The sequence below is a fragment of the Nomascus leucogenys genome, chromosome 11 (assembly GCF_006542625.1).
Source record: "Nomascus leucogenys isolate Asia chromosome 11, Asia_NLE_v1, whole genome shotgun sequence".
Classification (NCBI taxonomy): Eukaryota; Metazoa; Chordata; class Mammalia; order Primates; family Hylobatidae; genus Nomascus; species Nomascus leucogenys.
The window spans coordinates 57,601,593-57,627,761 of NC_044391.1; the positions used below are offsets into that span (position 1 = coordinate 57,601,593).

General features: G+C 53.1%; 1 protein-coding gene across 2 annotated transcripts; it reads left to right on the forward strand.

Moving 5' to 3' along the window:
* Positions 1 to 6,257: 6,257 nt before the first annotated feature.
* On the forward strand, positions 6,258 to 25,358 carry SP7 (Sp7 transcription factor). Of its 2 annotated transcripts, none has more exons than XM_012510275.1 (3): positions 6,258 to 6,363; positions 15,227 to 15,464; positions 22,489 to 25,358. In XM_012510275.1, exon 3 carries the CDS (start codon positions 22,522 to 22,524, stop codon positions 23,761 to 23,763), a length of 1,242 nt encoding a protein of 413 aa, XP_012365729.1. In that variant the 5' UTR covers positions 6,258 to 6,363; positions 15,227 to 15,464; positions 22,489 to 22,521; the 3' UTR covers positions 23,764 to 25,358. The 2 variants fall into 2 exon arrangements, with proteins under 2 accessions (XP_012365729.1, XP_003252109.1); XM_003252061.3 differs by lacking the exon at positions 6,258 to 6,363 and adding an exon at positions 15,914 to 15,981 and having other exon boundaries at positions 15,228 to 15,464.
* The last annotated feature ends 811 nt before the right edge of the window (positions 25,359 to 26,169 follow it).

Genomic DNA, 26,169 nt, shown 5'->3' on the forward strand with positions numbered 1-26,169 from the left:
TCTGCCTCCCGGGTTCAAGCGATTCTCCTTGAGAAGATAAGCTGGGATTACAGGTGCCTGCCACCATGCCCAGCTAATTTTTGTATTTTTAGTAGAGATGGGGTTTTGCAATGTTGGCCGGGCTGGTCTCGAACTCCTGGCCTCAGGTGATCCACCTGCCTCAGCTTCCTAAAGTGCTGGGATTACAGGCATGAGCCACCACACCTGACTGATTTTTCTTGTTTAACATATTAATGCGTTCTTTTTATTTTATTTATGTATTTATGTATTTATTTTGAGATGGAGTATTGCTCTTGTCGCCCAGGCTGGGGTGCAGTGGTGTGATCTGGGCTCACTGCAACCTTCACCTCCTGGGTTCAAACAATTCTCCTGCCTCAGCCTCCTGAGTGGCTGGGATTACAGGTGCTCACCACCAAGCTTGGCTAATTTTTGTACTTTTGGTAGAGACGGGGTTTCACCATGTTGGCCAGGCTGATCTCGAACTCCTGACCTCAAGTGATACGCTTGCCTGGACCTCCCAAAGTGCTGGGATCATAGGCGTGAGCCACCGTGCCCGGCCTATTTTTATTTTTATTTATATATTTATTTATTTATTTTTGAGATAGAGTCTCTCTCTGTCACCCAGACTGGAGTGCAGTGGCGCAATCTCGGCTCACTGCAAGCTCCGCCTCCCAGGTTCACGCCATTCTCCTGCCTCAGCCTCCCGAGTAGCTGGGACTACAGGTGCCCGTCACCACGCCCGGCTAATTTTTTGTATTTTTTTAGTAGAGACGGGGTTTCACCGTGTTAGCCAGGATGGTCTCGATCTCCTGACCTCGTGATCTGCCCGTCTCGGCCTCCCAAAGTTCTGGGATTAAAGGCGTGAGCCACCGCGCCCGGCCTACCTCAGCCTCTTAAGTAGGTGGGACTACAGGTGTGTGCTAATATGCCTGAATAATTTTTGTATTTTTATTAGAGACAGGGTTTCACTATGTTGGCCAGGCTGGTCTTGAACTTCTGACCTCAGGTGATCCATCCACCTGGGCCTCCTAAAGTGCTGGAATTACAGCCGTGAGCCACCACACCTGGCCTAATGTGTTCTTTTTTTTTTTTTTTTTTTTTTTTTTTGAGATGGAGTTTCGCTCTTGTTGCCCAGGCTGGAGTGCAATGGCGCGATCTCGGCTCACTGCAACCTCCGCCTCCCGGGTTCAAGCAATTCTCCTGCCTCAGCCTCCTGAGTAGCTGGGATTACAGGCATGCACCACCACGCCCCGCTAATTTTGTATTTTTATTTTATTTTATTTTTATTTTTATTTTTTTTCCTTGAGACGGAGTCTCGCTCTGTCGCCCAGGCTGGAGTGTGCAGTGGCGCAATCTCGGCTCACTGCAAGCTCCGCCTCCCGGGTTCACGCCATTCTCCTGCCTCAGCCTCTCCGAGTAGCTGGGACTACAGGCGCCCGCCACCACGCCCGGCTAATTTTTTTGTGTTTTTTAGTAGAGACGGGGTTTCACCGTGGTCTCGATCTCCTGACCTCGTGATCCGCCCGCCTCGGCCTCCCAAAGTGCTGGGATTACAAGCATGAGCCACCGCGCCCGGCCTAATTTTGTATTTTTAGTAGAGACGGGGTTTCTCCATGTTGAGGCTGGTCTCGACCTCCTGACCTCAGGTGATCTGCCCGCCTCGGCCTCCCAAAGTGCTGGGATTACAGGCGTCAGCCACCGCGCCCGGCCGATATGTTCTTTATTAACTAATTCCATTCATTCCTGTGGTAAATCAGAAAGGGACCTTAGAGATCATGGAGACTAGTGGTTCTCAATTAGGCATACCCAAATTACTACTTCTTTTTTTTTTTTTTTTTTTTTTTTTTTTTTTTTTTTTTTTTTAGAGATGGCCTTCTCAGAGGTTGCAGTGAGCCGAGGTTGCAGTGAGCCAAGGTTGCGCCACTGCACCCCAGCCTGGGTGATCTGTCTCAAAAAAAAAAAAAAACGTCATGTTGTGCAGGCTGGTCTGGAACTCCTGGCCTTAAGCCATCCTCGTAACTCAACCTCCTGAGTAGCTGGGATTACAGGTACATGCCACCACGCCCGGCAAATTCCTTCATTTTTGAATGAGGAAATAGAGGCATTGAGAAGTAAAGTGAGTCATCTATGCCTTCAAATATGGTCCCTAGTTTTTTCTTTTTTCTTTTCTTTCTTTTTATTTTTTTGTGTGTGTTTTTTTGAGACGGAGTCTTGCTCTTGTCACCCAGGCTGGAGGCTGGAGTGCAATGGCACGATCTTGGCTCACTTCAACCTCTGTTTCCTGAGTTCAAGCGATTGTCCTGCCTCAGGCTCCTGAGTAGCTGGGATTACAGGCACTCACCACCAAGCCTGACTAATTATTTTGTATTTTTAGTAGAGACGGGGTTTCACCATGTTGGCCAGTCTGGTCTCAAACTCCTGACCTCAGGTAATCTGCCCACCTCAGCTTTCCAAAGTGCTGGGATTACAGGTGGGAGCCATTGCGCCTGGCCCCTAGTTTTCTCCTGTATCTCTTTTCCCTAACCATACTACTAAATTCCTAAAGAGCAAGGACTGAGGGTTGTATACAGCATTTTCTCTGCAGTGTTTCACCCAAGAGGCCACTCAATAAATGCCATTGACTACCAAATTGACGAATAGTCTTTTGTATTGGAGCTAGAGCAAAAAGTTACAAGCTAAAAGGAAAATAGACGATGATGGTTATACCACATAAAGGACTTCTGGGCAAGGCATGGTGGGGTTATGCTTGTAATCCCAGCACTTTGGGAGGCCGAGGTGGGTGGATCACGAGGTCAGGAGATGGAGACCATCCCGGTTAACGTGGTGAAACCCCGTCTCTAGTAAAAATACAAAAAAAAAAAAAAAAAAAAAAAATTAGCCGGGAGTGGTGGTGGGCGCCTGTAGTCCCAGCTACTCGGGAGGCTGAGGCAGGAGAATGGCGTGAACCCCGGAGGTGGAGCTTGCAGTGAGCCGAGATCATGACACTGCACTCCAGCCTGGGCGACAGAGCGAGACTCTGTCTCAAAAAATAAATAAATAAGGCCAGGCGCAGTGGCTCACGCCTGTAATCCCAGCACTTTGGGAGGACGAGGCAGGTGGATCATGAGGTCAGGAGATCAAAACCATCCTGGCTAACACGGTGAAACCCCGTCTCTACTAAAAATACAAAAAATTAGCCCGGTGTGGTGGCGGGCGCCTGTAGTCCCAGCTACTCGGGAGGCTGAGGCAGGAGAATGGTGTCAATCCGGGAGGCAGAGCTTGCAGTGAGCCAAGATAGCCCCACTGCACTCCAGCCCGGGTGACAGAGCGAGACTCCGTCTCAAAAAAAAAAAAAAATAATAATAATAATAAAAATAATAATACAAATACAAAAAATTAGCCGGGCATGTTGGCGGGTGCCTGTAGCCCCAGATACTCGGGAGTCTGAGGCAGGGGAATGGCGTGAACCCAGGAGGCAGAGCTTGCAGTGAGCCGAGATCGCGCCACTGCACTCCAGCCTGGGCAACAGAGCAAGACTCTGTCTCAAAAAAAAAAAAAAAAAAAAAAAAATGGCCGGGCGTGGTGGCTCACGCTTGTAATTCCAGCACTTTGGGAGGCCGAGGTGGGCGGATCACGAGGTCAGGAGATCGAGACCACGGTGAAACCCCGTCTCTACTAAAAATACAAAAAATTAGCCGGGCGTGGTGGCGGGCACCTGTAGTCCCAGCTACTCGGAGAGGCTGAGGCAGGAGAATGGCGTGAACCCGGGAGGCGGAGCTTGCAGTGAGCCGAGATTGCGCCACTGCACTCCAGCCTGGGCGACAGAGCGAGACTCTGTCTCAAAAAAAAAAAAAAAAAATTAGGGTCTTCAGGTCCAGGTGTGGTGGCTCACGCCTGTAATCCCAGCACTTTGGGAGGCCAAGGTGGGGGGATAACCTGAGGTCAGGAGTTTGAGACCAGCCTGGCCAACATAGTGAAACCCCATCTGTACTAAAAATACAAAAATTAGCCAGGAGTGGTGGCGCATGCCTGTAGTCCCACCTACTCTGGAGGCTGAGGCAGGAGAATCGCTTGAACCCAGGAGGCAGAGGTTGCAGTGAGCTGAGATCATGCCACTGCACTCCAGCCTGGGTGACAGAGCAAGACTCCGTCTCAAAAAAAAAAAAAAAAAAAAAGTAGGGTGTTGTACTGGAAATGTAATGGGCAGAAGATAATATGGTTGAAGAATGGGCTGAGATGGGGGCACAATCCTTACCCTCTTCTTCTCAATCACCAAGGCTGAGATAGAAGAGATCAGGAGGAGCAGTGCTGGGGGCAGTATGTCACCAGGAAGGCCACAAAATTCCTAGGGTTACTGTCTGTCTCCCAGAGTTATTCTGGTGTTCTCCTTCCTCCTCTAGGCTCCCAGAGCTCCCTGAAGTTGCACACATTCTTCCCTTTTCTTTGTCCCTTGGTTGCCATGAGTGAGCCCACTAGACATCGTGTGCATCTTCTCCAAGAATCTGGAAGCAACTAGAAAGTGCTCTGAAGGTAGCACTTGAGAAGAAGCTCCCACAGCCTTCCTCTACCCCAGTTCCCAGGATCCTGGAGAGATGGGTTAAGCAGGCCTGAGCACCATCTAGAAGTGGAATGGGATGGTGGGTGTTGTCTGGCAGGGCACATTAGATGTCTCTGTCTGTCTCCTCTGTTAATTGAGGTCCTTCTGCTATCCTGTGCCAGTGTTCTTGGATTCCTAAGGTCTCCTTATCTTGCAAGGAAGGCCTAGGGTCCTTTAGAGGACCAGGTAGAGAAAGAGTGTGATCATCTATGGGTGTGTTAACTTCTTCTAAGACCTGGCCTTTGTGGTTCATGTGTCCCCATGAATGCCCATGGTGTGACTATGACATGTGGTGTGTGTCTGTGTCAGCCTCTGTGTGTCAGGGCAGGGGCTCTTGTGGTGTGCCTATGTGTTGGGAGGGGGTGATGGTGAGAGCCTGGCTCCCTCTCCTCCTCCCCCATCCCTGCTCCCATCTGGCCTTGATCAGCCGGTCCCTGGGGAGGGAGCCGCGGTTTCGGATACAGGAAAATGTTCCAGGAAGCGGCCACTGTGCTGGGCCCTGCTCTGGCTCCCCCAGCGGAAATTGTTCCAGGAGGGAGGGAGGAAGGGAGTGTTGAGATAGGATTAAGGGAGGAGGGGGTTGGCTCTTGGCCCCCCTTTCCACAGGATAAAGCTGGATAAGTTGATGGGAAGTTCAGGTCAGCCAGGAACCTGGATGCTGTCACTGAAATCATTGAATGCAGGAAAATGGGCCAGCAAAAGAGGGTCCCCTTGCCTATCTGCTTCTCTTTTTAATGAAGTTTCAGTATTGGGACGAGGGTGGCCCCTGAGGGTCCCTCTTCTGGCCCTGCTATCATGTACACAAGCTGGAGACCAGAGCACCTGGGTCTTGTCTGAAAGTGCTGTGGCTTGGTGGGGAGGCAGGGGGCATACCATTCAGCTCCCTTTTCTCCCAACTGAGGGGGCTTTGAAGCTTGGATCCAGGACTGGGAGGCCTGCCTAATTGGGATAATGGAGGTTAATGGGGCGCCTGGAGGGGGTTGCCACGCTCCTAGATCAAAGGGGCCAGCTCTTCCCAGCCACCACAGCTGGAGGTCACAGCTGGAGGGGGAGGGGTAGGGGCTTCGGGCCAGCCAGCAGGGGGTGCTCTGGCCCTGGAAAGCCCATCCTCTGAGTCTCTGACCCCCTTCTTCGCTTGGAACGGCTTTTGCCTAGAGAGTGCGTTGGGGAGCAGAGGAAAAGAGAATGGGGGAGCTCTGAGATCCCTACTCCTCTCTGTGTGGGTTGATGGGGAAGAGAAAGGGCATGAGAGACTGGCAGGCTGGGGGTCAACTGGATGTAGCACCGTCGGGACCTCGGGCACTGCAAGATCCAGAGGAAGAAGCTTGGATGCAGCCTCGAGAAAGCTACGGCGGAAGAGGCAGTACTCCGGTCCTGGGTTCGGGCGGCTGAGAAAGGACTGGGCCGGGCAGCGGGGGGCGCTGGCTGGGCGGAGGCGAAGGGGCATCCGGAGTTCCCCCGCCGCCGCCCCCTCCCCCGGGCTGGCGCTCCCTCTCGGGCTCTAATCGGCGCGGCGGCCGCAGCGGGCAGAGTCAGCGCCGCCAGTCTCCGGGACGCGACTCCCAGCAATTGTGGTCGGGACCGCAGATATGCAGCTGCCTCCTGCCCGGGCGCCTGGCCCGGCCGGCCCCGCCCGCGCCCCGCCCCCCGGCCGCCCGCCCCTCGGCCGCGCCGGGACACTGAGGCACGGGAGGGAGGCGAGATCCCCGGCGGCCCTGAGCCTGGCCTAGGCCGCGAGAGACCTCCCAGCAGCCCCGGAGCTCACGACCTGTCCTGCCCGTCTGAGAGTGCCTATCTCCCCCACAGCTCTGGCTGGGGGCTAAGACCCCCCCAATCCTGCCTCAGCTTCAACCGTCCGTCTTGCCTCACACGTCCACGCGGGGTGGGGGTGGATGGGGGGCGTTGAACAGCGCTTTGAAATCCAGAGGGGGGCGTCCCATTGAGGCTGTGTGGGGAGGAGGTGGTAATGTTGGTAGCTGAGTCCCAAGGACCCTCATTAACTGAGGCAGTGGAAAAAGGAAGGATGGGAAAGAGTGGGCCTAGGCAGGCTTAGAACTTACAGCGGGTTCCTATGTAGGGGAGGTGATGGAAGGTGGGGAGAGGGAGAAATGGGTGAAAAGGGGGAAAGGAAATAGTTCAGGAGGGATTGGGGCAGAGGGCAGAGGCGGGGGTTCTTCTGGGAGACTGAGGGCCAGGTCCTCAGATACTGCCCTGGCCCTTCACTCTGTTGGCCGGATCCAGCAACTGTCAAGAGCCATTCTCAGAACTGAGTAGATACCTCTAAAATGCCTGCATGTCCTGTGTGCAAGTGCACACATCACCACACAGATCAAGGGAAGTCATCTGTGACTACTCACCCCTCACATCTGATTGGACACCAAGTCCTCTCCACCTCACATCCTCAATATCACCCCTCCATTGACTTTTTTTTTGAGACGGAGTCTCGCTCTGTCGCCCAGGCTGGAGTGCAGTGGCGCAATCTCGGCTCACTGCAAGCTCCGCCTCCCGGGTTCACGCCATTCTCCTGCCTCAGCCTCTCCGAGTAGCTGGGACTACAGGCGCCCGCCACCACGCCCGGCTAATTTTTTGTATTTTTAGTAGAGACGGGGTTTCACCGTGGTCTCGATCTCCTGACCTCGTGATCCGCCCACCTCGGCCACCCAAAGTGCTGGGATTACAAGCGTGAGCCGCCGCGCCCGGCCGACTTATTTTTTTTATTTTTATTTTCTTGAGACAGAGTCTGGCTCTGTCACCCAGGCTGCAGAGCAGTGGCACAATCTCAGCTCACTGCAACGTCCGCCTCCCAGGCTCAAGCGATTCTCATGTCTCAGCCTCCCAAGTAGCTGGGATTACAAGCATGTGCCAAAAATTGGCACAGCCAATTTTTGTATTTTTAGTAGAGAAGGGGTTTCACCATGTTGGCCAGGCTGGTCTCAAACTCCTGGGCTCAAGTGATCTGCCCGCCTTGGCCTCTCAAAGTGCTGGTATGAGCCACCGTGCTGGCCCCCTCCATTGCCTTCTGCTCATCCTCTCTGCTACTGCAGGCCACACCTTCCCACATCTTGCTTGGACTGCTGCAACAGATTGTTTCCTTGCCTCCAATTTTGCTCTTCTCCCAACTGGCACCATTTATGGAGTGACTACTAAGTGCCAGACACTGTGCTAAGTACTCTACACATATTATTGCTAATCCTTGTAACAACCCTGGGAGGTTACCATATTAGATTGCCCCTTTCAACAGGAGAGGAATCTTAGGCCCCAAAGGTTTAATAGCTCTCCCAAGCTTGCACCATTGTAAATGCCTGATTTACGCAGAACCGCCTGGCTCTAAGCCCTTATTTCATTCTCCTCTCTGAAGTCAGTCATTTCTCTAATATGCAAGTATTCTCATATGTTGCCTTTGGATCAAGTCTAGGCCCCTTGCATAGCTGATTAGACCTTCTCCATCAGCCTCCACTCTGTGTTGCAATCACACTCAATTTTCAGCATCTCAAAAGTTGTTTTTTTTTTTTTTTTGAGATGGAGTCTCGCTCAGTCATCCAGGCTGGAGTGCAGTGGCGCGATCTCAGCTCACTGCAAGCTCTGCCTCCTGGGTTCACGCCATTCTCCTGCCTCAGCCTCTCCAAGTAGCTGGGACTACAGACGCCCGCCACCATGCCCGGCTAATTTTTTGTATTTTTAGTAGAGACGGGGTTTCACCGTGGTCTCGATCTCCTGACCTCGTGATCCGCCCACCTCGGCCTCCCAAAGTGCTAGGATTACAAGCGTGAGCCACTGTGCCCGGCCTCTCAAAAGTTGTTAATCCCTCATACCTCTGAGCCTTTGCATATACTCTTCTCCCTGCCTACAACACTCTTCCTTTTTCTTTTCTTTCAGACAAGGTCTCGTTCTGTCACCCAGACTATGTTTTTGTTTTTTTTTTTTTTTGTATTTTTTGTAGAGATGGGGTTTCATCATGTTGCCCAGGCTGGTCTCGAACTCCTAGACTTAGGTGATCCACCCACCTCAGCCTCCCAAAGTGCTGGGATTACAGGCATGAGCCACTGCACTGGCACCACTCTTCCTTTTTTTACTTGATAACTCTTATTCGTCCTTCAGTTTCTTTACTTAGTCATCCTCTCTTCCAGGAAGCCTTCCTTAATTCCCCCCAACACTGGCTTAGATTTACTCTTTTGTCTCCTATAACATCCAGTACTTATTTTTTATTTTATTTTATTTTTATTATTTATTTATTTATTTTTGAGACGGAGTCTCTCTCTGTCACCTAGGCTGGGGTGCAGTGGCACAATCTTGGCTCACTGCAACCCCCGCCTCCCAGGTTCAAGCAATTCTCTGCCTCAGCCTCCCAAGTAGCAGGGATTACAGGCATCTGCCACCACATACAGCTAAGTTTTTTGTATTTTTAGTAGAGATGGGGTTTCACCGTCTTGGCCAGGCTAGTCTCGAACTCCTGACCTTATGATCCACCCACCTTGGCCTCCTACAGTGCTGGAATTACAGGCGTGAGCCACCTCGCCCGGTCCTCCAGTACTTATTCTACTGAGATACTTCCTACTCTTTTGTATTAGTTGCTGGTTAGTTTGTGAGGTGAAGGGATGGGTCTGTCTTGCTTGTTATTGCATGCCTAAGTCTAGCCCAGTGTGCTTGGCACAAAGTAGGTGCTTTCTGAACATTTGTTGAATGAAAAAATGTTCTTTAGGTTCATTCCACATCTCAAAAATCTGGGCTCCCAAGAAGAACGCAGCAGGCCAGAGAAAGTGGGGAGACGTGTATTTAGGATTTTTTTTTTTTTTTTTTTTTTTAGATGGAGTCTCGCTTGTCTCCCAGGCTGGAGTGCAGTGGCACAATCTTGGCTCACTGCAACCTCTGCCTTCTGGGTTCAAGTGATTCTCCTACCTCAGCCTCCAGAATAGCTGGGATTACAGGCACACACCACCACACCCAGCTAATTTTTGTATTTTTAGTAGAGACAGAGTTTTGTTTTTTTTTTTTTTGAGACGGAGTCTTGCTCTGTCACCCAGGCTGGAGTGCAGTGGTGCGATCTCGGCTCACTGCAAGCTCCACCTCCCGGGTTCACGCCATTCTCCTGCCTCAGCCTACCAAGTAGCTGGGACTACAGGAGCCCACCACCACGCCCGGCTAATTTTTTGTATTTTTAGTAGAGACGGGGTTTCACCATGTTAGCCAGGATGGTCTCGATCTCCTGACCTCGTGATCCGCCCTCCTCAGCCTCCCAAAGTGCTGGGATTACAGGCGTGAGCCACTGCGCCCAGCCTGAGACAGGGTTTTGCCATGTTGGCCAGGCTGGTCTCGAACTTCTGACCTCAGGTGATCCACCCACCTTGGCCTCCCAAAGTGCTGGGATTACAGGTGTGAGCCACCTCACCTGGCCTGTATTTAGGATTTTGAAGGACCATCCCCTTGAGTTGCTCAGCCTCACTCCTAGGGATGATGTGATCAGAACTCCCATCACCCCAACTTCTTCTTATGAAAGACACTAGTGTATTTCATGGATCAGATTAGGGTATCGTTTTTACAAAGGGTCATTTTCTAGAGATGACCAGGTTCTTAATTCAATGTTGTCCCATTTTAGACACGGGCATCCAGGACAGGTCCCCTTGTTTCAGAATCAGACCCCAGTCTTCCTCCTCCTTTCATTTTCCTCTTTGTCCCCTGCCATCCAGATTCCTTCCTGCTCCTTCCATGGCACTTCTGTTTCTGATTCTGATCTGCCTCTCCTAAAGCTGCTGAATTATATCAGGGCTCAATGTCAGTGAAGGAACCCAAGGCTCACAGAAGAGGGGAGCCAGAGTCAGTCCCAGAAGTCCTGCCTTGTAGCCCTGGTGCTGGAAGAGGGTATGGGGAGAACTAGCAGAGAGGGAGGGAAGCTGTAGTCTGTCTATACCTGTAAATTTGTGTACATATTTGTTGGGGTGAGGAGCTCATTTCCCAAGCTGTCCTATACAAAGGTTGCCAGCCTCTTGAAAGCTTCCCTTCTACCCAGTGTCCTCAGCTTTGCCTGCTAAAATTGGATCCTCTTCCCCAAGTACCCTGAGCCTAGTGTCAGAAATGCTGGGTCAAGGCACTCGGCAGTCTCTAAATCCTGAGGCCATGAATGGATGTTCCTTCAACCCAAAGAGCAAGCTTTCCTGGTCATCAGCCCCATTGCTCTTAGAGGACCCAACAGACTAGTAGCTGATCCTCAGGGTCTCTCGTCTGTATGCCCACCATTTGTTGTTTCCTCTTTGTCTCTCCTGTGTCTTTCTGTTTCCCTGTCTCTGGGTGCCTTCTTCTTTCCTGTCCCCTGTATGTTCTCTGTCGCTGGAGTATCCACTGGAGACGAGGGCTGGGCTGGGTGCATGGGCGGGTAGTGGCCAGACCAGGGGCCCGGGACATGAGCGCAACTTTCCAAGCTTCTCTTCCAGGCCCCTGTGGTTGGGGAGCTCCACAGAGGGAGAGATGAGTCAGCGGGGCCGCAGAGCAGCAAGGGCCTGGGTGGGGGTAGGGATGCTGGGGTTCCCCAGGGCCAGGGAGTTCGCTGGGGCCATCTGGGTCTCTGAACTCTGGTGTGTGTGTGGAGTATTGGATCAAAAGTACCTAAAGGTACACTGGAGCTTCTTATACTGGTAGGAGTTGGAGGCAGCAATTTGCAGGACTGGCAGTGGCCTCCATATCACCCTTATCCCCAGATCCTTATAGGGAGAGGGGTTCCCAAATGCCCCTTAGGAGACCTCAGAGATCTCCAGGGCTGTAAAGTTGTAATGGTAGCCCTGGGTATATGTATGTGACATTTGCCACATGTGTAGATACGTGTGTTGATGGGAGTCTGTGAGTCCATGTGGGGAGTATTCTAGGTGGCTGTGAGTCTGTATGCATGTATATATACTGGTGTGTGCATTTTTATGATTGGGGGTTAGGGTGTCTTGGGGTAAGCATTATCTGTATATGTACATATCAGTGTGTGTCAATATGGATGCCTGCATAGTACAAATGTGTATGAATTATGTGTGTCACCTTGTGTGTGTGCAAGTATGCAGATCTAAATGTGTCCCTCATCAGGTATGTATTAGGGCATGTGTCAGTCTCTGTTTAAGGGGCTCTGCTCACTATTCTCTGGTGATTCTCCCTAGGGTAGTCAAACCTTCTATAACAGCAACAATGAAGAGCTGGGAGTCCCTTTGGACGAGGCTCTTAGAGACAGCCCAGCCTAGAAAGGTGGTAGAGGGTGATGGTGTGGACGACAGAGGTAGCATCCCTTGGGAGTAGGGGGTACAGGTCTCCTACTCTCCCCAGTTTTTTTTTTTTGAGACGGAGTTTTGTTCTTGTTGCCCAGGCTGGAGTGCAATGGTGTGATCTCAGCTCACTGCAATCTCCACCTCCTGGGTTCAAGTGATTCTACTGCCTCAGCCTCCCAAGTAGCTGGGATTACAGGCACCCGTCACCACGCTCAGCTAACTTTTGTATTTTTAGTAGAGACAGGGTTTCACCATGTTGGCCAGGCTGCTCTCAAACTCCTGACCTCAGGTGATCCACCCACCTTGGCCTCCCAAAGCACTAGGATTACTGGTGTGAGCCACCGCACCCGGCCCCACTCTCCCCAGTTTTCATTCTGTTTTCACCCCACTGATCTTTCCAAAAAGATCCAAAATCATTTGGAGAACTGAGGCAGGTGCCAGATTCAACCCCCTCTAACCTAGAAAGCCCACCCTGATTCTCCTAGGGGAGGGTGGGAAGGGAGTGGTTCCTGTGGTTCAGCCCAGTCCTGGCATTGGGATATCAGAAAGGCACCATCCCACCCCTTCCTCTGGGGCATCCATCCCTTGGAGCTCAGCGTCTGGGTGGCCATGGGCGGAGGCTGAGGGGCCCCCAGGGTGGTGGGGGGTGGTGGATAGAAACCAGATGCCTAGGGGGTTTATACTGGAAGGACCAGAGCCGCAGCCTCTACCCGCCCCTGCCACATGGCGCCTCTGCCTGGGCTGCCCCACCCCCTGGGAGGCTGGGCTGAGGGAGGCCTGAGAGGGTGGAGGTAGGTCCTTGGTTAGGGCTTCCAATTGTTGCCCCCAGCCCCTCAGGGCACTGGGAAGGAGACTGGGGAGCTGGACCCAGGAACACCAGAGCCTCAGCTGGGCTGCAGGACTATTTTTAAAAAGGACGTGGAGAAGTCAGAACCCAGGGGGGTCCTGAGGGCAGCAGCTGGGGGATTCAGGCAGTCCCTCTGCCTATCTTTGGCACTGATCTCTGGTGGGGAAGAGGCTCTGTGTCCTGTTTGACACATCAGGGGCACTGGCTCACATCTTCCTGGGACTCTGCTCCTCCTTTTTATTTCCCCAAGCAATCGTAGGATTTGAATACGTCTGCCCCTTCCCGGGTAGGGTTAGGGATTAAAGCCCACACGGGGAGTGAGAAGGTGACCCTTCCTTCCAACTACTCTCCCAAGCCCTGTCTGTCCATTTATCTTTCCATCCTTCCTCCTTTTCCCCTTCAGTTTCTTCCTTTCTTCTCTCATCTAATCTGAGTCCCAACCCCCTCCTCACCTGCTATCTCTTCTTTAGAATCTAGACTTTCTCCTTCTCTGCCTCACTTTCCTGCCTGATCTAACTGGGCTCGGGCTTTTCTGCTGGTGATACAGGAATTTCTCTAAAGCTTCTCTTTCTCAACTTCTCAGTTCGGGGCCCCGGAAATCCATCTGGCACCTCAGTCTCAGACTCCCCCCACAAGGGGGAGACCGCGAGGTCACAGGGACACCCCACCACGGACACTTCCTCTCAGGCAGACGGGTGGGGTGGCCCGTGTAATCATCGGACACAATTATGTGCTATTTATACTCCATCCCCACCCCCCCACCTGCCTGGCAACACAACCCTCTTCCTCCTCCTCCTCCTCCTCCTCTGGACCTGGCTATGCCTCAGGCTATTTTCTCTGTCCTTCCCAAGCCATTGTCTCCCCATCTTTGTTCCTCTGGGCCTGTTTTCTTATCTTTTTAGTTTCTTTCCTGCTCTGTTTTGTTGTTGTTGTCGTTGTTTAAAGCCACACATCTGGTCTTCTGTTTTCCTGTTTCCTCTCTCTTTCTTATACCTGGTGATATCTCTTGGACTGTTTCATTTGCTCTGTTTCTTCTTTTGCTGCTTTCTCTTTGTCTATCAGGAAGGGTTCCCAAACCCTTCCCCTAAACCTTGGGTTCCCAGAGTTCCTTGGGGTAAATCAAATCATGGGGCTAGAATCCAGAACTCCTGGGCCCTACCCTGAAATTGGTGCTTGCCTGCTGGCGAAACTGCTGTGCAACCCTCCGTGGACCTCCATCTGCTCCTGCCACCTCCCAGCTTTTTCTTTGGAGATCTGGGAGAGCAAAAGGAGCAAGGAAGTGGGCACTCCGAGAAAGTGAGGGGATGGTGTTGTGGAGTGAGGAGAGTGGAAAGGATAAAGGATGGGGCTTTATTCCCCTGACAGGCAGAGCTGGGAGAGGAAAAAGTGTGTGTTAAGGAATAACCTGCAAAACAACCCCAGCGGGCTAAGCCCCCCTGTGGGAGAGCTGCTGGTTCCACCACTTAGCTGCCCAGTCCTCTCTCCCATAAACACCTCAGGGCCCATGGTCCAGGTTTCAGGTAATAGCCTTTTTGAGTTTCCCTCCTAACCTGGCTGACCTTCCTTCTCTTATTTCCTATTTTGATGGGAAGTCAAAGTTGGGAAGTCCTTATTAAGTTCTAACTTCAGTTCTTTCTGTGGAAGAGGGAATTGATGCATGGCAATGAGAAAGGAAACCGGGAGTTCCCAGGAAAGTCAGATCACTCTGGAGAACTGTCCACCAAAGGATAGAGATTAAACCCATGGTCTCTAAGAGATGGTAACTTGGTTACCCAGGGATGGTAACTGACAAGGAATGATGGAGGTTAGGACATTTCTTTTTGGGGGAAATAATCCAAAGAGGTTAGGTGTCGGCATGAATGAGTTGACCCAATGACCTTCTACTGCCACCCTCACTCCTGCTTGTCTTCAATTTTCTCTTCATCAGAAGACCCAGGTTCTGCCCCACAAAGTGAGGTAGGCCTAGGTATCACCTCCAAAAAGTGAAACTGAGGCACTGGGAGGAAGACTGAGGGACCCCAAGCCAATACCAAGCCTTCCCCAACTCTTCAACCCTTCCTCCAGGCCTTGCTCTGGAACCAACCTCAGTGACACTAAAAGTTTAGGCAGCAGAAACCTCCACCTCAGAACCTTCCATGCCTCTTCACACAACACACACACACACACACACACACACACACACACACACACACACACACGGGCACGGGCACGTACACACACACAGGGGCACGTACACACTGCTCTCCTGATCTAGAGGCAGGTGGGTGACTGGGGAAGCAAGCCTCTCCATGGTCAGCTGGGGCGGGTGTGGTGCGTGTCCCTCCAGTGCGTCACTGTGTGCATTTGCGTGTGTCCGTCTGTGTTCATTCATGATAGTGACTGTACCCGTGTGAGTGGTACTGTGTGTACGTGTGCATGCATCACCCCTGTGTTTGGCCATGAGTGTGTATGTCAGTGCGTTCCAGTCTCTCTGTGTGAGTGTCGTCCCCAACCCCCCATCCCCCCCCTGGATCTCTAATTAGTGGTTTGGGGTTTGTTCCTTTTCCCTCCTGTTCCTTCCCTCAGCAGCGGCGGGCGGCAGCAGCCTAGGCAGCAGCAGTAGCAGAAGCAGCAGCCGCCGAGCAGCAGCAAGGACTCTGCAGTCAGAGTAGGACTGTAGGACCGGAGCCTGAGTGGAACAGGAGTGGAGCTGGCCTGGGAGAGAGCGGATCCCTCCCAGCACCCTCAGGCCACCCGTTGCCTGCACTCTCCCTGCCAGACCTCCAGAGAGGAGAGACTCGGGACAGCCAGCCCCAGGTTCCCCCAGGTACATGACACTGGGGAGCTCTGGGAGGGGTGCCCACAGATGCCTATGGGACTGCTGCCGCGTGTAGGACACCGGGGCCCACCATCCCTTTAACCTCTCCCCTCAGCAGTCCCCCGAGGAAGCCCTGACAACTTGCCCGTGTTGCTCTCCCCTCTTCCTGCTTCCCACCCCTTCCATGGGTGCCCCTTTTTCTCCTCTCCCTCCCTGATCCCTTCTTTGGGGAGCTCAGCAAATGGAGCAGGAAATTTGGACCCTCTGCCTCCCTCTCTCACCCTCCTCATTGGATCTGGAGCCTTCTCCGCTGGGAAAGCTGTAATTAGAGGGTGGATCCCTACAGACAGAGAGCAGCCCCCCACCCCCCACCCCGGTCCCTTCTAACTTTAGATCTCTTCTCTCCCATTCTCCCATTCTCCCTCCCCTTCCCTTTTCTCTCTCTCCCCCTGGCTCAGCTCTCTCCATCTGCCTGGCTCCTTGGGACCCGTTCCCCAGCCTCAGGATGGCGTCCTCCCTGCTTGAGGTAACTGTCCCCTCTTCCCCCCATGAAACCAGCCACAACCTTAATGGTCCTAGTCCTTGCCCACCCACCTCCTCCAACTCACATAGATAGTAGCTGTGGTGCTTGTCAATTCCAGGGGTCCTTCTGATGAGGAGAGAGGAGTGGGGTCCGAGAAAGGGGAAGCAGAGGGCAGGAGAAAAGGGAGGGAAGAATAGGGCCAGGGGTCAGAGGGCAATGAAAAGAGGGTGAGAGGAGATTAGGTCAGAAGAAGGTATGGACCCCCTACTTAAGGTCAGCTAAGCACACTGACTGTGAGGAGTGGAAAAGCGATGGAGAAAGGAGGGGGAGGGGGGAGGGGGTGAGGGGGAGTGAGGAGAGAGGGGTGGGAAATACATAAGCTGGCAGCAGAGATACAAGGCAGAGAGGACTGACTGAGTGGGCACAGAGCAGCAACTGGGTATAGCTCTTTAGGGGTCCTGTCTCCTGGGACTGGTAGCCCAGGCAGGATCTTGCCTGGTTGTGTGGGGAGGGGGCTGGGCCTGTGAGCTGGTGTGTGGAGGAGAGGAGGTAGGCTATGAGAGAAAGGAGGAGGCCAGCCTGTGCATGTGGGGGGGCTGACCAGGGGAACTGAGCCCAGGCCTGAGAGGGAACCAAGGAGGAGGGATGGGGTCTGAGGCCGCTTGCCCGGCTCACAAATATTTAGCTTTCAGCCAAAGACAAACTCAGCTCTATTTTGGGAGTGGGAGGCTCCAGGGCGGACTGGGCCACTTCCCCTCCGGGCTGGGACCCCAGCATCCCTTGCCTCTGGCGCTGGGGACAAAGGGAATTGGGGTACTACTGGGGTCAGCGTTTGGGGTCTTGAGAAATTTCTGACTCTACTGTGGCTTCTGGGGGACCCAAGGCACAGAGTTGGGAAGGGAGGGCTCACAGCCACTCAGGGCCAGACTCCTCCCTGCTTCTGGGTCTCTGACACTGTTCCTCTGTCACCATCTCTGTCCTGCTTTCTGGGTCTCTCTGCAGGAATTTAGGGCCAGAGGGCCCTCCCCGAAAGTCAGTCCCCTTCAGTAGCCTTGACTCTTCCCTATTCTTGGGTCCCACATCTCTCTTCCCAGTGCCCTAGCTCAGGCCCAGGGTTGCTGGGCCAAACAGGAAGCCAACTCACTCAACCTGTGGGAGAGGTGTGTGTTTGTGAGATGGGGCAGGAGTCTTTTAACACCTGTGTTCATTGGCCTGAGTGTAATCGTTAGGGTGCAGTCGAGTGTGCCATAGGCTCTGAGAGTGTGTGTGTGTGTGTGTGTAAGCTGGGCCATCTGAGTGCTGTGAGTCCAAGTGATAAATGGTGTGTGCACAAGGCTGTGAGATAGTGAGTTTGTGGCTGAGTTTGGGGGAATAGCATGCAAGCCAACCAGATGGACACCACGTCCCTTGTCACACTCTGTATCCAGCCAGAGGTCTACCCGTAGCTGCAATGGGGGCAGACTGTCGTCCTGCCACCTCCCCAACAGACTCTATTTTGAGCCATCATTGAAACACTGTGGTCTTGAGGAATAAGATGCATGGAAATCCTGGGTCCACCCAGGGCAGGGACAGTGTCAGTGGGCGTGGGCATCATGCCAGTGTTGCCAACGTGGCGCTGGTGGCTTGGGAGGGACTGGCCCAGAGGCCTGCTGGAAAGACATGGGATTGGGATAGTGCATGGCGAAAGGAGAGTGTCGTGGAAGCTAGACTTTCATGTCTGCTCACTCCTGTGAGCTGGAGATGCCTGCAACACAAAGGCACACCAGTCCCTCCTGTCCCTTGACCACTTGCACCTAGTTTTTGGGTACCTGGGCCCTCAACTTCCTCCCCACCTCCCCAGGAACCCCTCTGCCTTGTATGGGTGTGCTATCTGGCAGTGGGAAGAACGTGGGGTTCAGAGAGGGATGCAGCTGCTGCTTGATGGGGGGCTCACCTCGGCCAAGTGAGATTCAGGGGAACAGGGAGGGGGAAGAAATGGTTGGGGGCCTAGGTGGGAAAGGAGAATTGGGAAGCTGGGGGAAGGAAGAAACTTGGGAGAAGGCTGAGAAAGTTGAGAACTGGAAAATGGGACCTTGACTGCTCCGAACCTAAGGCCAGTCAGCCCTGAGATGTCTAGTGAGCACTTCCACTGGGAGGCCAGGCTGGGCACTGCACCACGAGCTCCCTGGGAGGAGGGGGTCCCCCTCCCCTGCTCCACATCTGGGTGGGAGAGTTGGGACAGCTCCTATCTTGTTCTTTTTCCAAACACTCCCACTTCAGTACTTTAATTCTGTTTGTTTTGTTTTAAGGGTGGTGGGGTGGAGGTCGGGAGGGAACAACTCGAAGGTGGGACTGCTGGGCCCTGGAAAGGGAACACATTTGATCAGGTATGGGGACACATGCTTAGAATTCTTAACCAGTACTCTTTCCCCAAGTTCTCAGGAGAAAACAATCAGCAGGAGAAGGAAACTGAGGCTGTGGTGAAACTTAGCCACATGGTCAGCCCGTAGCCCCCAGAGCATTCTGAGTGGGTCTGGTTCCTCGCTCTCCCTTCCCTGCCCTCGAGGGCCCTCTGGGCCTCCACTCCCCAGGGCTGGGGTCTCCTGTTGGCCTGGGGCTGGCTGCCTTCTTTTACCCCTCCTTCCCTCCCCACAGCTGGGTGGGGTCCTTGGGCTTGGCTGAGGCCCCTGTGGCCGCAGTGTGAGGGCCGGGCGGGGGACGGCGTCGGCGTTTTTAAAAATAAACCGACCGCAGGGAAACCATCGGAGCCGGGCTGGGCAGAGGGAGAGGGGGCGGTCAGGGGGGAGAAGAAGGGAGGAGTGGCCTGGTCTGGGGGTTTTTTGGGGCCCAGCACCATGGTGGTTTTCTCTTAGGTAGGAAGGCTGCCTTCTTCCTCCTCCTCCCCCTTTTCTTTTTTCCGCTCCTTTCTTTTCTTCTCTGCTTTCCTTTGCTTTTCTAGCCCAGTCTCTTTTCCATCATCTCTCCTTCTTAGTTTGTGTCTTTTTACCTTTCTGCTCTTTTAGGTCCCTGCCTATTTCTGCCTCTTTTTTGTTGTTGCTGTTGTTTTTGAGACAGGGTCTTGCTGTGTTGCCCAGGCTGGAGTGCACCGGCACAGTCATAGCTCACTGCAGCCTCTAACTACTGAGCTCAAGTGATCTTCCCATCTCAGCCTCCGGAGGAGCTGGGACTACAGGCATGCACTACCAAACCCAGCTAATTTTAAAATCTGTTATAGAAATGGGGTCTCACTATGTTGCCCAGGCTGGTCTCAAACTCCTGGCCTCAAGCAACCCTCCCCAACTTGGCCTCCCAAAGCACTGGAATTACAGCTATTTCTGCTATTCAACGCCAGTTTTTCCTCTCAGGTCCTCCTTTCCCCATTGCTATGGGTCTTTTTTGTCAATCCCTCACCCTACGCAGGTCCTTTGTGCCCCATGTCTCTGGGTATCTGCCTCTCTGCTTTGAACTCCATGTTTCTACCTCTTCTTTCTGCTAGGATTTGACTCCTCCCCATCAGCTACCCTGCCATAGCTCACCCGCTGCTTGGAAGATCAGGGGTTCCCGGGAAACCCTGACTAGGTGGAACCATGAGTGTTCACTGTGGTTAGACTGGAGAAAGCTTTTGGTGGCTCAGTTTGGGAGTCAACGGGACCTTAGAGAGAGGCAACTGCGCAGGAGGAGCAGCAGGTTTGCACTTGGGGAGCAGCGCGCAGGAGTGGGGACTGCACGCATGCCTCATTGCAACTCCAGGGCCCCAGGCCCACCTCTCGGATTGGCATCGTACACATACTACATGCTAAGAGCTACCAGGCAGGTGTGAGAACTCTGGATTCTTGAGTTCTTTTCTCAGCTTTACTGGGAAAGGATCAGGCATATCAGTTTATGAAGAACTCAATCCTCAAAACTGTTCTTCTAGCCCTTTCATACCCATATAACTGTATAGGGGTAGATCTTGAGGGCATCTTTTTTGGTGGGATTCCCAGCAATGAATGACCGTCTATGCCAGCCAAGGATGCTGTAGGGCATTTCCTCCTTGGATGCCTCACCCAGGGAGAGGCACCATCAGGAACCATGAGTTCCTGAGAGGTGAAGATCTTTTTTTTTTTTTTTTGGACAGAGTTTCGCTCTTGTTGCCCAGGCTGGAGTGCAATGGCACGATCTCTGCTCACTGCAACCTCCACCTCCCAGGTTCAAGCTATTCTTCTGCCTCAGCCTTCCGGGTAACTGGGATTACAGGCATGCGCCACCATGCCTGGCTAATTTTGTATTTTTAGTAGAGACAGGGTTTCTCCATGTTGGCCAGGCTGGTCTCGAACTCCCGACCTCAGGTGATCCGCCCACCTCGGCCTCCCAAAGTGCTGGGATTACAGGCATGAGCCACCGCGCCCGGCGAGAGGTGAAGATCTTGAGAGTGGTTTGGCCTGGTAGCAGCAGCATGGTGGGCATTAAGAAGATACCTTTGCATTTCTTTTTTTTTTTTTGAGATGGAGTCTTGCTCTGTAGCCTAGGCTGGAGTGCAGTGGCACCATCTCGGCTCACTGCAACCTCCACCTCCCAGGTTCAAGCAATTCTCTGCCTCAGCCTCCCGAATAGCTGGGATTACAGGTGCCCGCCACCACACCCAGATAATTTTTTTGTATTTTTAGTAGAGATGGGGTTTCACCATCTTGGCCAGGCTGGTTTTGAACTCCTGACCTAGTGATCCACCCACCTTGGCTTCCCAAGGTGCTGGGATTACAGGCGTGAGCCACCGCGCCCAGCTAGAAGATATCCTTGCATTTCTAAAAGACTCCCATGCACTACATCCATGTCTTCCTTCATTCACGGTGCTAGAAGGACTACATGTTAGGGGACACTGAGGCATGAAGCAGTGTGGCTGTAGGCCAGTATCTTAGTCACCCCATTCCTTGCCTTGGAAGGGTATGACGCCTTTGGGCTCTTCCAGCCCTCTCAAAGGGGTACCAGCTGGCACCACAAAGCAGGAGGTGCTCACTGCCTGCTTGAAAGGCATTCTTGTCTCAGCCACAGTTCGGGCTTGGCGGCAGCCCTGTTCCCTCTCAATGTCCCAGTGTCTCCACCATCACTTCCTCTTGCTCCCCAGCCGGAGTCTCTGCCAAGAGATTCCTTACCAGGGACATGAGGATTGGACCTCAGGGAGACAAGACCACTGCCTTAGTCAGGAGCTGAAGCAGTGACAGGAAATGGAATATGGGGTATGGGATGAAGCTGGGAAAATCTGTCATGGGAGCAAATATAGTCCCCTAATACTTTGACCTTCTCCCTACATTGTACTTTGAGCCTCATCTTTCCTCTCCAAGGCCCTGACCATGGCCTCGGTCTGCTCCAAACCTACTTCCAATGGTCAGGATCCCTAATTCTCACTTCACCTAGCTGCTGTCTCTATCCCCAGTTCTTCTCACGGCCATTTAAAAAGAGCCCCTGGCATGTGCCTGTAGTCCTAACTACTCTGAAGGCTGAGGGTGGAGGATCGCTTGGAGCCCAGAAAGAAGTTTGAGGCTACAGTGAGCTGTAATGGTGCTACTGCACTCCATCCGGCTTGGGAGACAGAGCGAGACCCTGTCTCTAAAAATATTTTTTTGGCTGGGTGCGGTGGCTCACACCTGTAATCTCAACACTTTGGGAAGTTGAGGTCAGGAGTTTTGGGTCACTTGAGGTCATCAGTTCAGGACCAGCCTGGTCAACATGGTGAAACCGGGTCTGTACTAAAAATGCAAAATAGTGTGGTGGCGTGCGGCTGTAATCCCAGCTATGCGGGAGGCTGAGGCAGGAGAATTGCTTGAACCTGGGAGGCAAAGTTTGCAGTGAGCTGACATTGGGCCACTGCACTCCAGCCTGGGTGACAGAACAAGACTTTGTCTCAAAAAATAATTTTTTTTTTTTTTTTTTTAAATAAAAAGGCCGGGTGCAGTGGCTCATGCCTGTAATTCCAGCACTTTGGGAGGCCAAGGTGGGCGGATCACCTGAGGTCAGGAGTCTGGTCAACATAGCAAAAACCCATTTCTACTAAAAATACAAAAAAATTAGCCAGGTGTGGTGGTGGGTGCCTGTAATCCCAACTACTCAGGAGGCTGAGGCAGGGGAATCTCCTGAACCCGGGAGGCGGAGGTTGCAGTGAGCCGAGGTCACACCACTGCACTCCAACCTGAGCAACAACAGCAAGATTCCATCTCAAAAAAAAAAAAAAAGAAAGAAAAAGAACCTCCTGTTCCTTGGAGGCCCCTAGTACACCCCTAGCAACTCCAGAATGAGCTCTGCTTCCTGCCTCCTGGGTTGGGATACTGAGCTGCAGTCTTGGGCCTCTGTTCTTCTTCCCATGACTCCATGTGAGTCTGCCCTGAGGTCCAGTTCTCACTGTCTAACCTCTTTTACCTGTAATTCTCCACCCTCTTCAACTCTTCCCTGACCCCTCTGTTCTGTTGTGGATGTCTCTAGGTCTCAGTCCTAAAGTGTTGCCCTTCATTCTGCACTTCTCCTCCCCTCTCCCTAAGCAGTGCGTCCCTCTTTCCACAGGAGGAAGTTCACTATGGCTCCAGTCCTCTGGCCATGCTGACGGCAGCGTGCAGCAAATTTGGTGGCTCCAGCCCTCTGCGGGACTCAACAACTCTGGGCAAAGCAGGCACAAAGAAGCCGTACTCTGTGGGCAGTGACTTTTCAGCCTCCAAAACCATGGGGGATGCTTATCCAGCCCCCTTTACAAGCACTAATGGGCTCCTTTCACCTGCAGGCAGTCCTCCAGCACCCACCTCAGGCTATGCCAATGACTACCCTCCCTTTTCCCACTCATTCCCTGGGCCCACGGGCACCCAGGACCCTGGGCTACTAGTGCCCAAGGGGCACAGCTCTTCTGACTGTCTGCCCAGTGTCTACACCTCTCTGGACATGACACACCCCTATGGCTCCTGGTACAAGGCAGGCATCCATGCAGGCATTTCACCAGGCCCAGGCAACGCTCCTACTCCATGGTGGGATATGCACCCTGGAGGCAACTGGCTAGGTGGTGGGCAGGGCCAGGGTGATGGGCTGCAAGGGACACTGCCCACAGGTCCAGCTCAACCTCCACTGAACCCCCAGCTGCCCACCTACCCATCCGACTTTGCTCCCCTTAATCCAGCCCCCTACCCAGCTCCCCACCTCTTGCAACCAGGGCCCCAGCATGTCTTGCCCCAAGATGTCTATAAACCCAAGCCAGTGGGAAATAGTGGGCAGCTGGAGGGGAGTGGTGGAGCCAAACCCCCACGGGGTGCAAGCACCGGGGGCAGTGGTGGATATGGGGGCAGTGGGGCAGGGCGCTCCTCCTGCGACTGCCCTAATTGCCAGGAGCTAGAGCGGCTGGGAGCAGCAGCGGCTGGGCTGCGGAAGAAGCCCATCCACAGCTGCCACATCCCTGGCTGCGGCAAGGTGTATGGCAAGGCTTCGCACCTGAAGGCCCACTTGCGCTGGCACACAGGCGAGAGGCCCTTCGTCTGCAACTGGCTCTTCTGCGGCAAAAGGTTCACTCGTTCGGATGAGCTGGAGCGTCACGTGCGCACTCATACCCGGGAGAAGAAGTTCACCTGCCTGCTCTGCTCCAAGCGCTTTACCCGAAGCGACCACCTGAGCAAACACCAGCGCACCCACGGAGAACCAGGCCCGGGTCCCCCTCCCAGTGGCCCCAAGGAGCTGGGGGAAGGCCGCAGCACGGGGGAAGAGGAGGCCAGTCAGACGCCCCGACCTTCTGCCTCGCCAGCAACCCCAGAGAAAGCCCCTGGAGGCAGCCCCGAGCAGAGCAACTTGCTGGAGATCTGAGCCGGGTGGAAGGTCTCCCACCCCAGGGCTGCCCTGCCAGTCTCTCTTGGCTCTCTAGACCACTGCTTGCCAATCACTCTCTTTACCCCATGCATGCCATCCTTCAGGGCTCTCTCCCTCTGTCTCCCTCCTGGCCATTCTGGGCTTGGGTATCTCTTTGCATGCCTCCTCAGCTCACGTTCTCTCTTCACCATGAGACTGGCTTTCTGCAAACTCTCATCTCAGGCCCTCCCCTTGTGCCTGATTCCTGCACTCCGGCTTCCTAGACTCTGGCCCTGCCACACCAACACACTTTCTATCTGGGCTTCCAACACTATTTCTCCAACTCACTCCTTGACATGTACCTTTTCTGCTTCTCAAGCTTATTTACTGCTGTCCCTCAGCCTCCAGCCTTCAGTCTTCCCAACTTCTTACACCATTGCTTTCCATTCTCCAGAACTCTTTTTCCTTTTTACAAACACAATGATAATGATAATTTATTGCCCCCTGGTGGCCTCTTCATCAGGGACCATGGTTAGGGGTATTGGGGTTAGTGACCTGGCCAGAGGCAGGGTGCCAAGAGGGGGCAGACCAGTGGGGATCTGATCCCAAAGATGGGGTGACCCCAGGGTCAGGGAGGCTGCCCCCAGGCCTGTATATTTAACCCCTATGTACCAGGAGTAATGAATAGTAATAATTCTATTTATGTAAGTTATGATGACGGGTCAGGTAGAGTGAGCTGGGGAGGGAAGTGGATCCATTTCTGCTAAGGAAATTCTAGTCAAATGCATCTCTGTATAGACAAAATGTTAGTGGAGAAGATCTTGTTAATAGAATGTCTATCATCAGAATCTCAGTTGATAGGGTTGGTTTCTCTTGTAATGAAGTCTCTACAAATTGGGTTAGCTAGATCTCTGCTAAAGAGTTGATGGGGTATCTTTTGATTAGGGGGATCCCTAATATCTCCAGCCCCAGCCAGAAGCTGTGAAACCTTAAGTCTTATGGAGGGGAGAAGGACGGGAATGTACCCCATCTTCCTTGACCCCAGAGCAGATTCCTCCACTGCCCCTCCCCTTAGACACCATGACCCCATCAGGTTAATCCCCTGTTGCCATGGTTATGGAGAGCTTGCAGCTGCCATCTTAGACGTGCTCTTTGGGGAAGCCCATCTAACAGGAGGACATTGGTTTGGGGGTGCACCTCCTGAAGAATGGGTGGGGAAGGCTTTCTCTGGGATCAGATTCAAATAAACCAAGTATGTATTGAGTGCCTACTCTGTGCAAGGCACTATGCTAGATCTGGTGTCTAGAAGCCCTGAGAAAGAACTTACAGAGCTAGGAGGACAGAGGCCCCCAAGCTGATCTGGGGGTGCATCCACGAACCCCCACCCTGGGACTTCGGATGCTCCCATCTCCACCTCCAGTGACTTTTAAAGCCGCTTCGTGCCTTTCCTGTAACTTTGGATCCTCCTTTTCTGTCCCTTGCTGTCTCAAGGCCCCAAGTTAAAGGGTTAAAGCCGCTGGAGCTTGGGGAGAGAACATTGTGGAATAGAAGGGATCATGCCCTTTGTGGAGTCTTTTTTTTTTTAATTTAATAAATAAAAGTTGGATTTGAAATTTTGTCCTGGTGAGAAAAGGAGAAGAGGAAGGGCGAAGCGAGAGCCAATGGTTTTTTTTCCTTAGCAAATTGGGGACTACTCATGGGCGAATATTCTATTGTGCACGTTTGCTTACCTATGCTCGCGGTAAAATAGTTTATCAGCCAGGAGTGGTGGCTCACGCATGTAATCCCAGCACTTCGGGAGGCCCAGAAGGGCGGATCACCTGAGGTCAGGAGTTCGAGAACATCCTCGCTAACATGATGAAACCCTGTCTCTACTAAAAATACAAAAATCTGCCGGGCGTGGTGGCAGGTGCCTGTAATCCCAGCTGATTGGGAGGCTGAGGCAGGAGAATCGCTGGAACCTGGGAGGCGGAGGTTGCAGTGAGCTGAGATCGCGCCACTGCACTCCAGCGTGGGCGGCAGAGCGAGACTCCATCTCAAAACAAAACACAAAACAAAATTGTTTCTTGGTCAAATCCTCCAGCGGTGTTCAGTTTTTGGGAGTGCAGTGCTTTCTGCAGAGCTGGGAAGACTCACTGGTTTCTACCCTGGCCCTTTCTGGACTGCACCAACTGAGCCTGGTCAGGGCAGTGATGCGACCCGAGCGCCGGCACCGCGGTTGCAGCGCGGACTCCTGCGCGGCCCCAGTCGGGCGGTGGTGCGGCTCCCGGCGGGCAGACTGGGCCTGGCACGTAACCCGCCCCCTGCCCCGGGCCTGCAATCAGTCGTGCCCGCCACGGAGTTAGCCGAAGAACAAAAGCCACTCTGTGGCAGCATCCCCGAGCCACAATAGGGCTTTGTGCGGCCCCCCTCCGAAGGTTACCC

Coding starts and splice junctions, on each gene's coding strand:
- SP7 (XM_003252061.3), top strand. CDS start 15,961: ATGGCGTCCTCCCTGCTTGAG. Junction 15,982..22,488: donor TGGCGTCCTCCCTGCTTGAG/GTAACTGTCCCC, acceptor CTCTTTCCACAG/GAGGAAGTTCACTATGGCTC.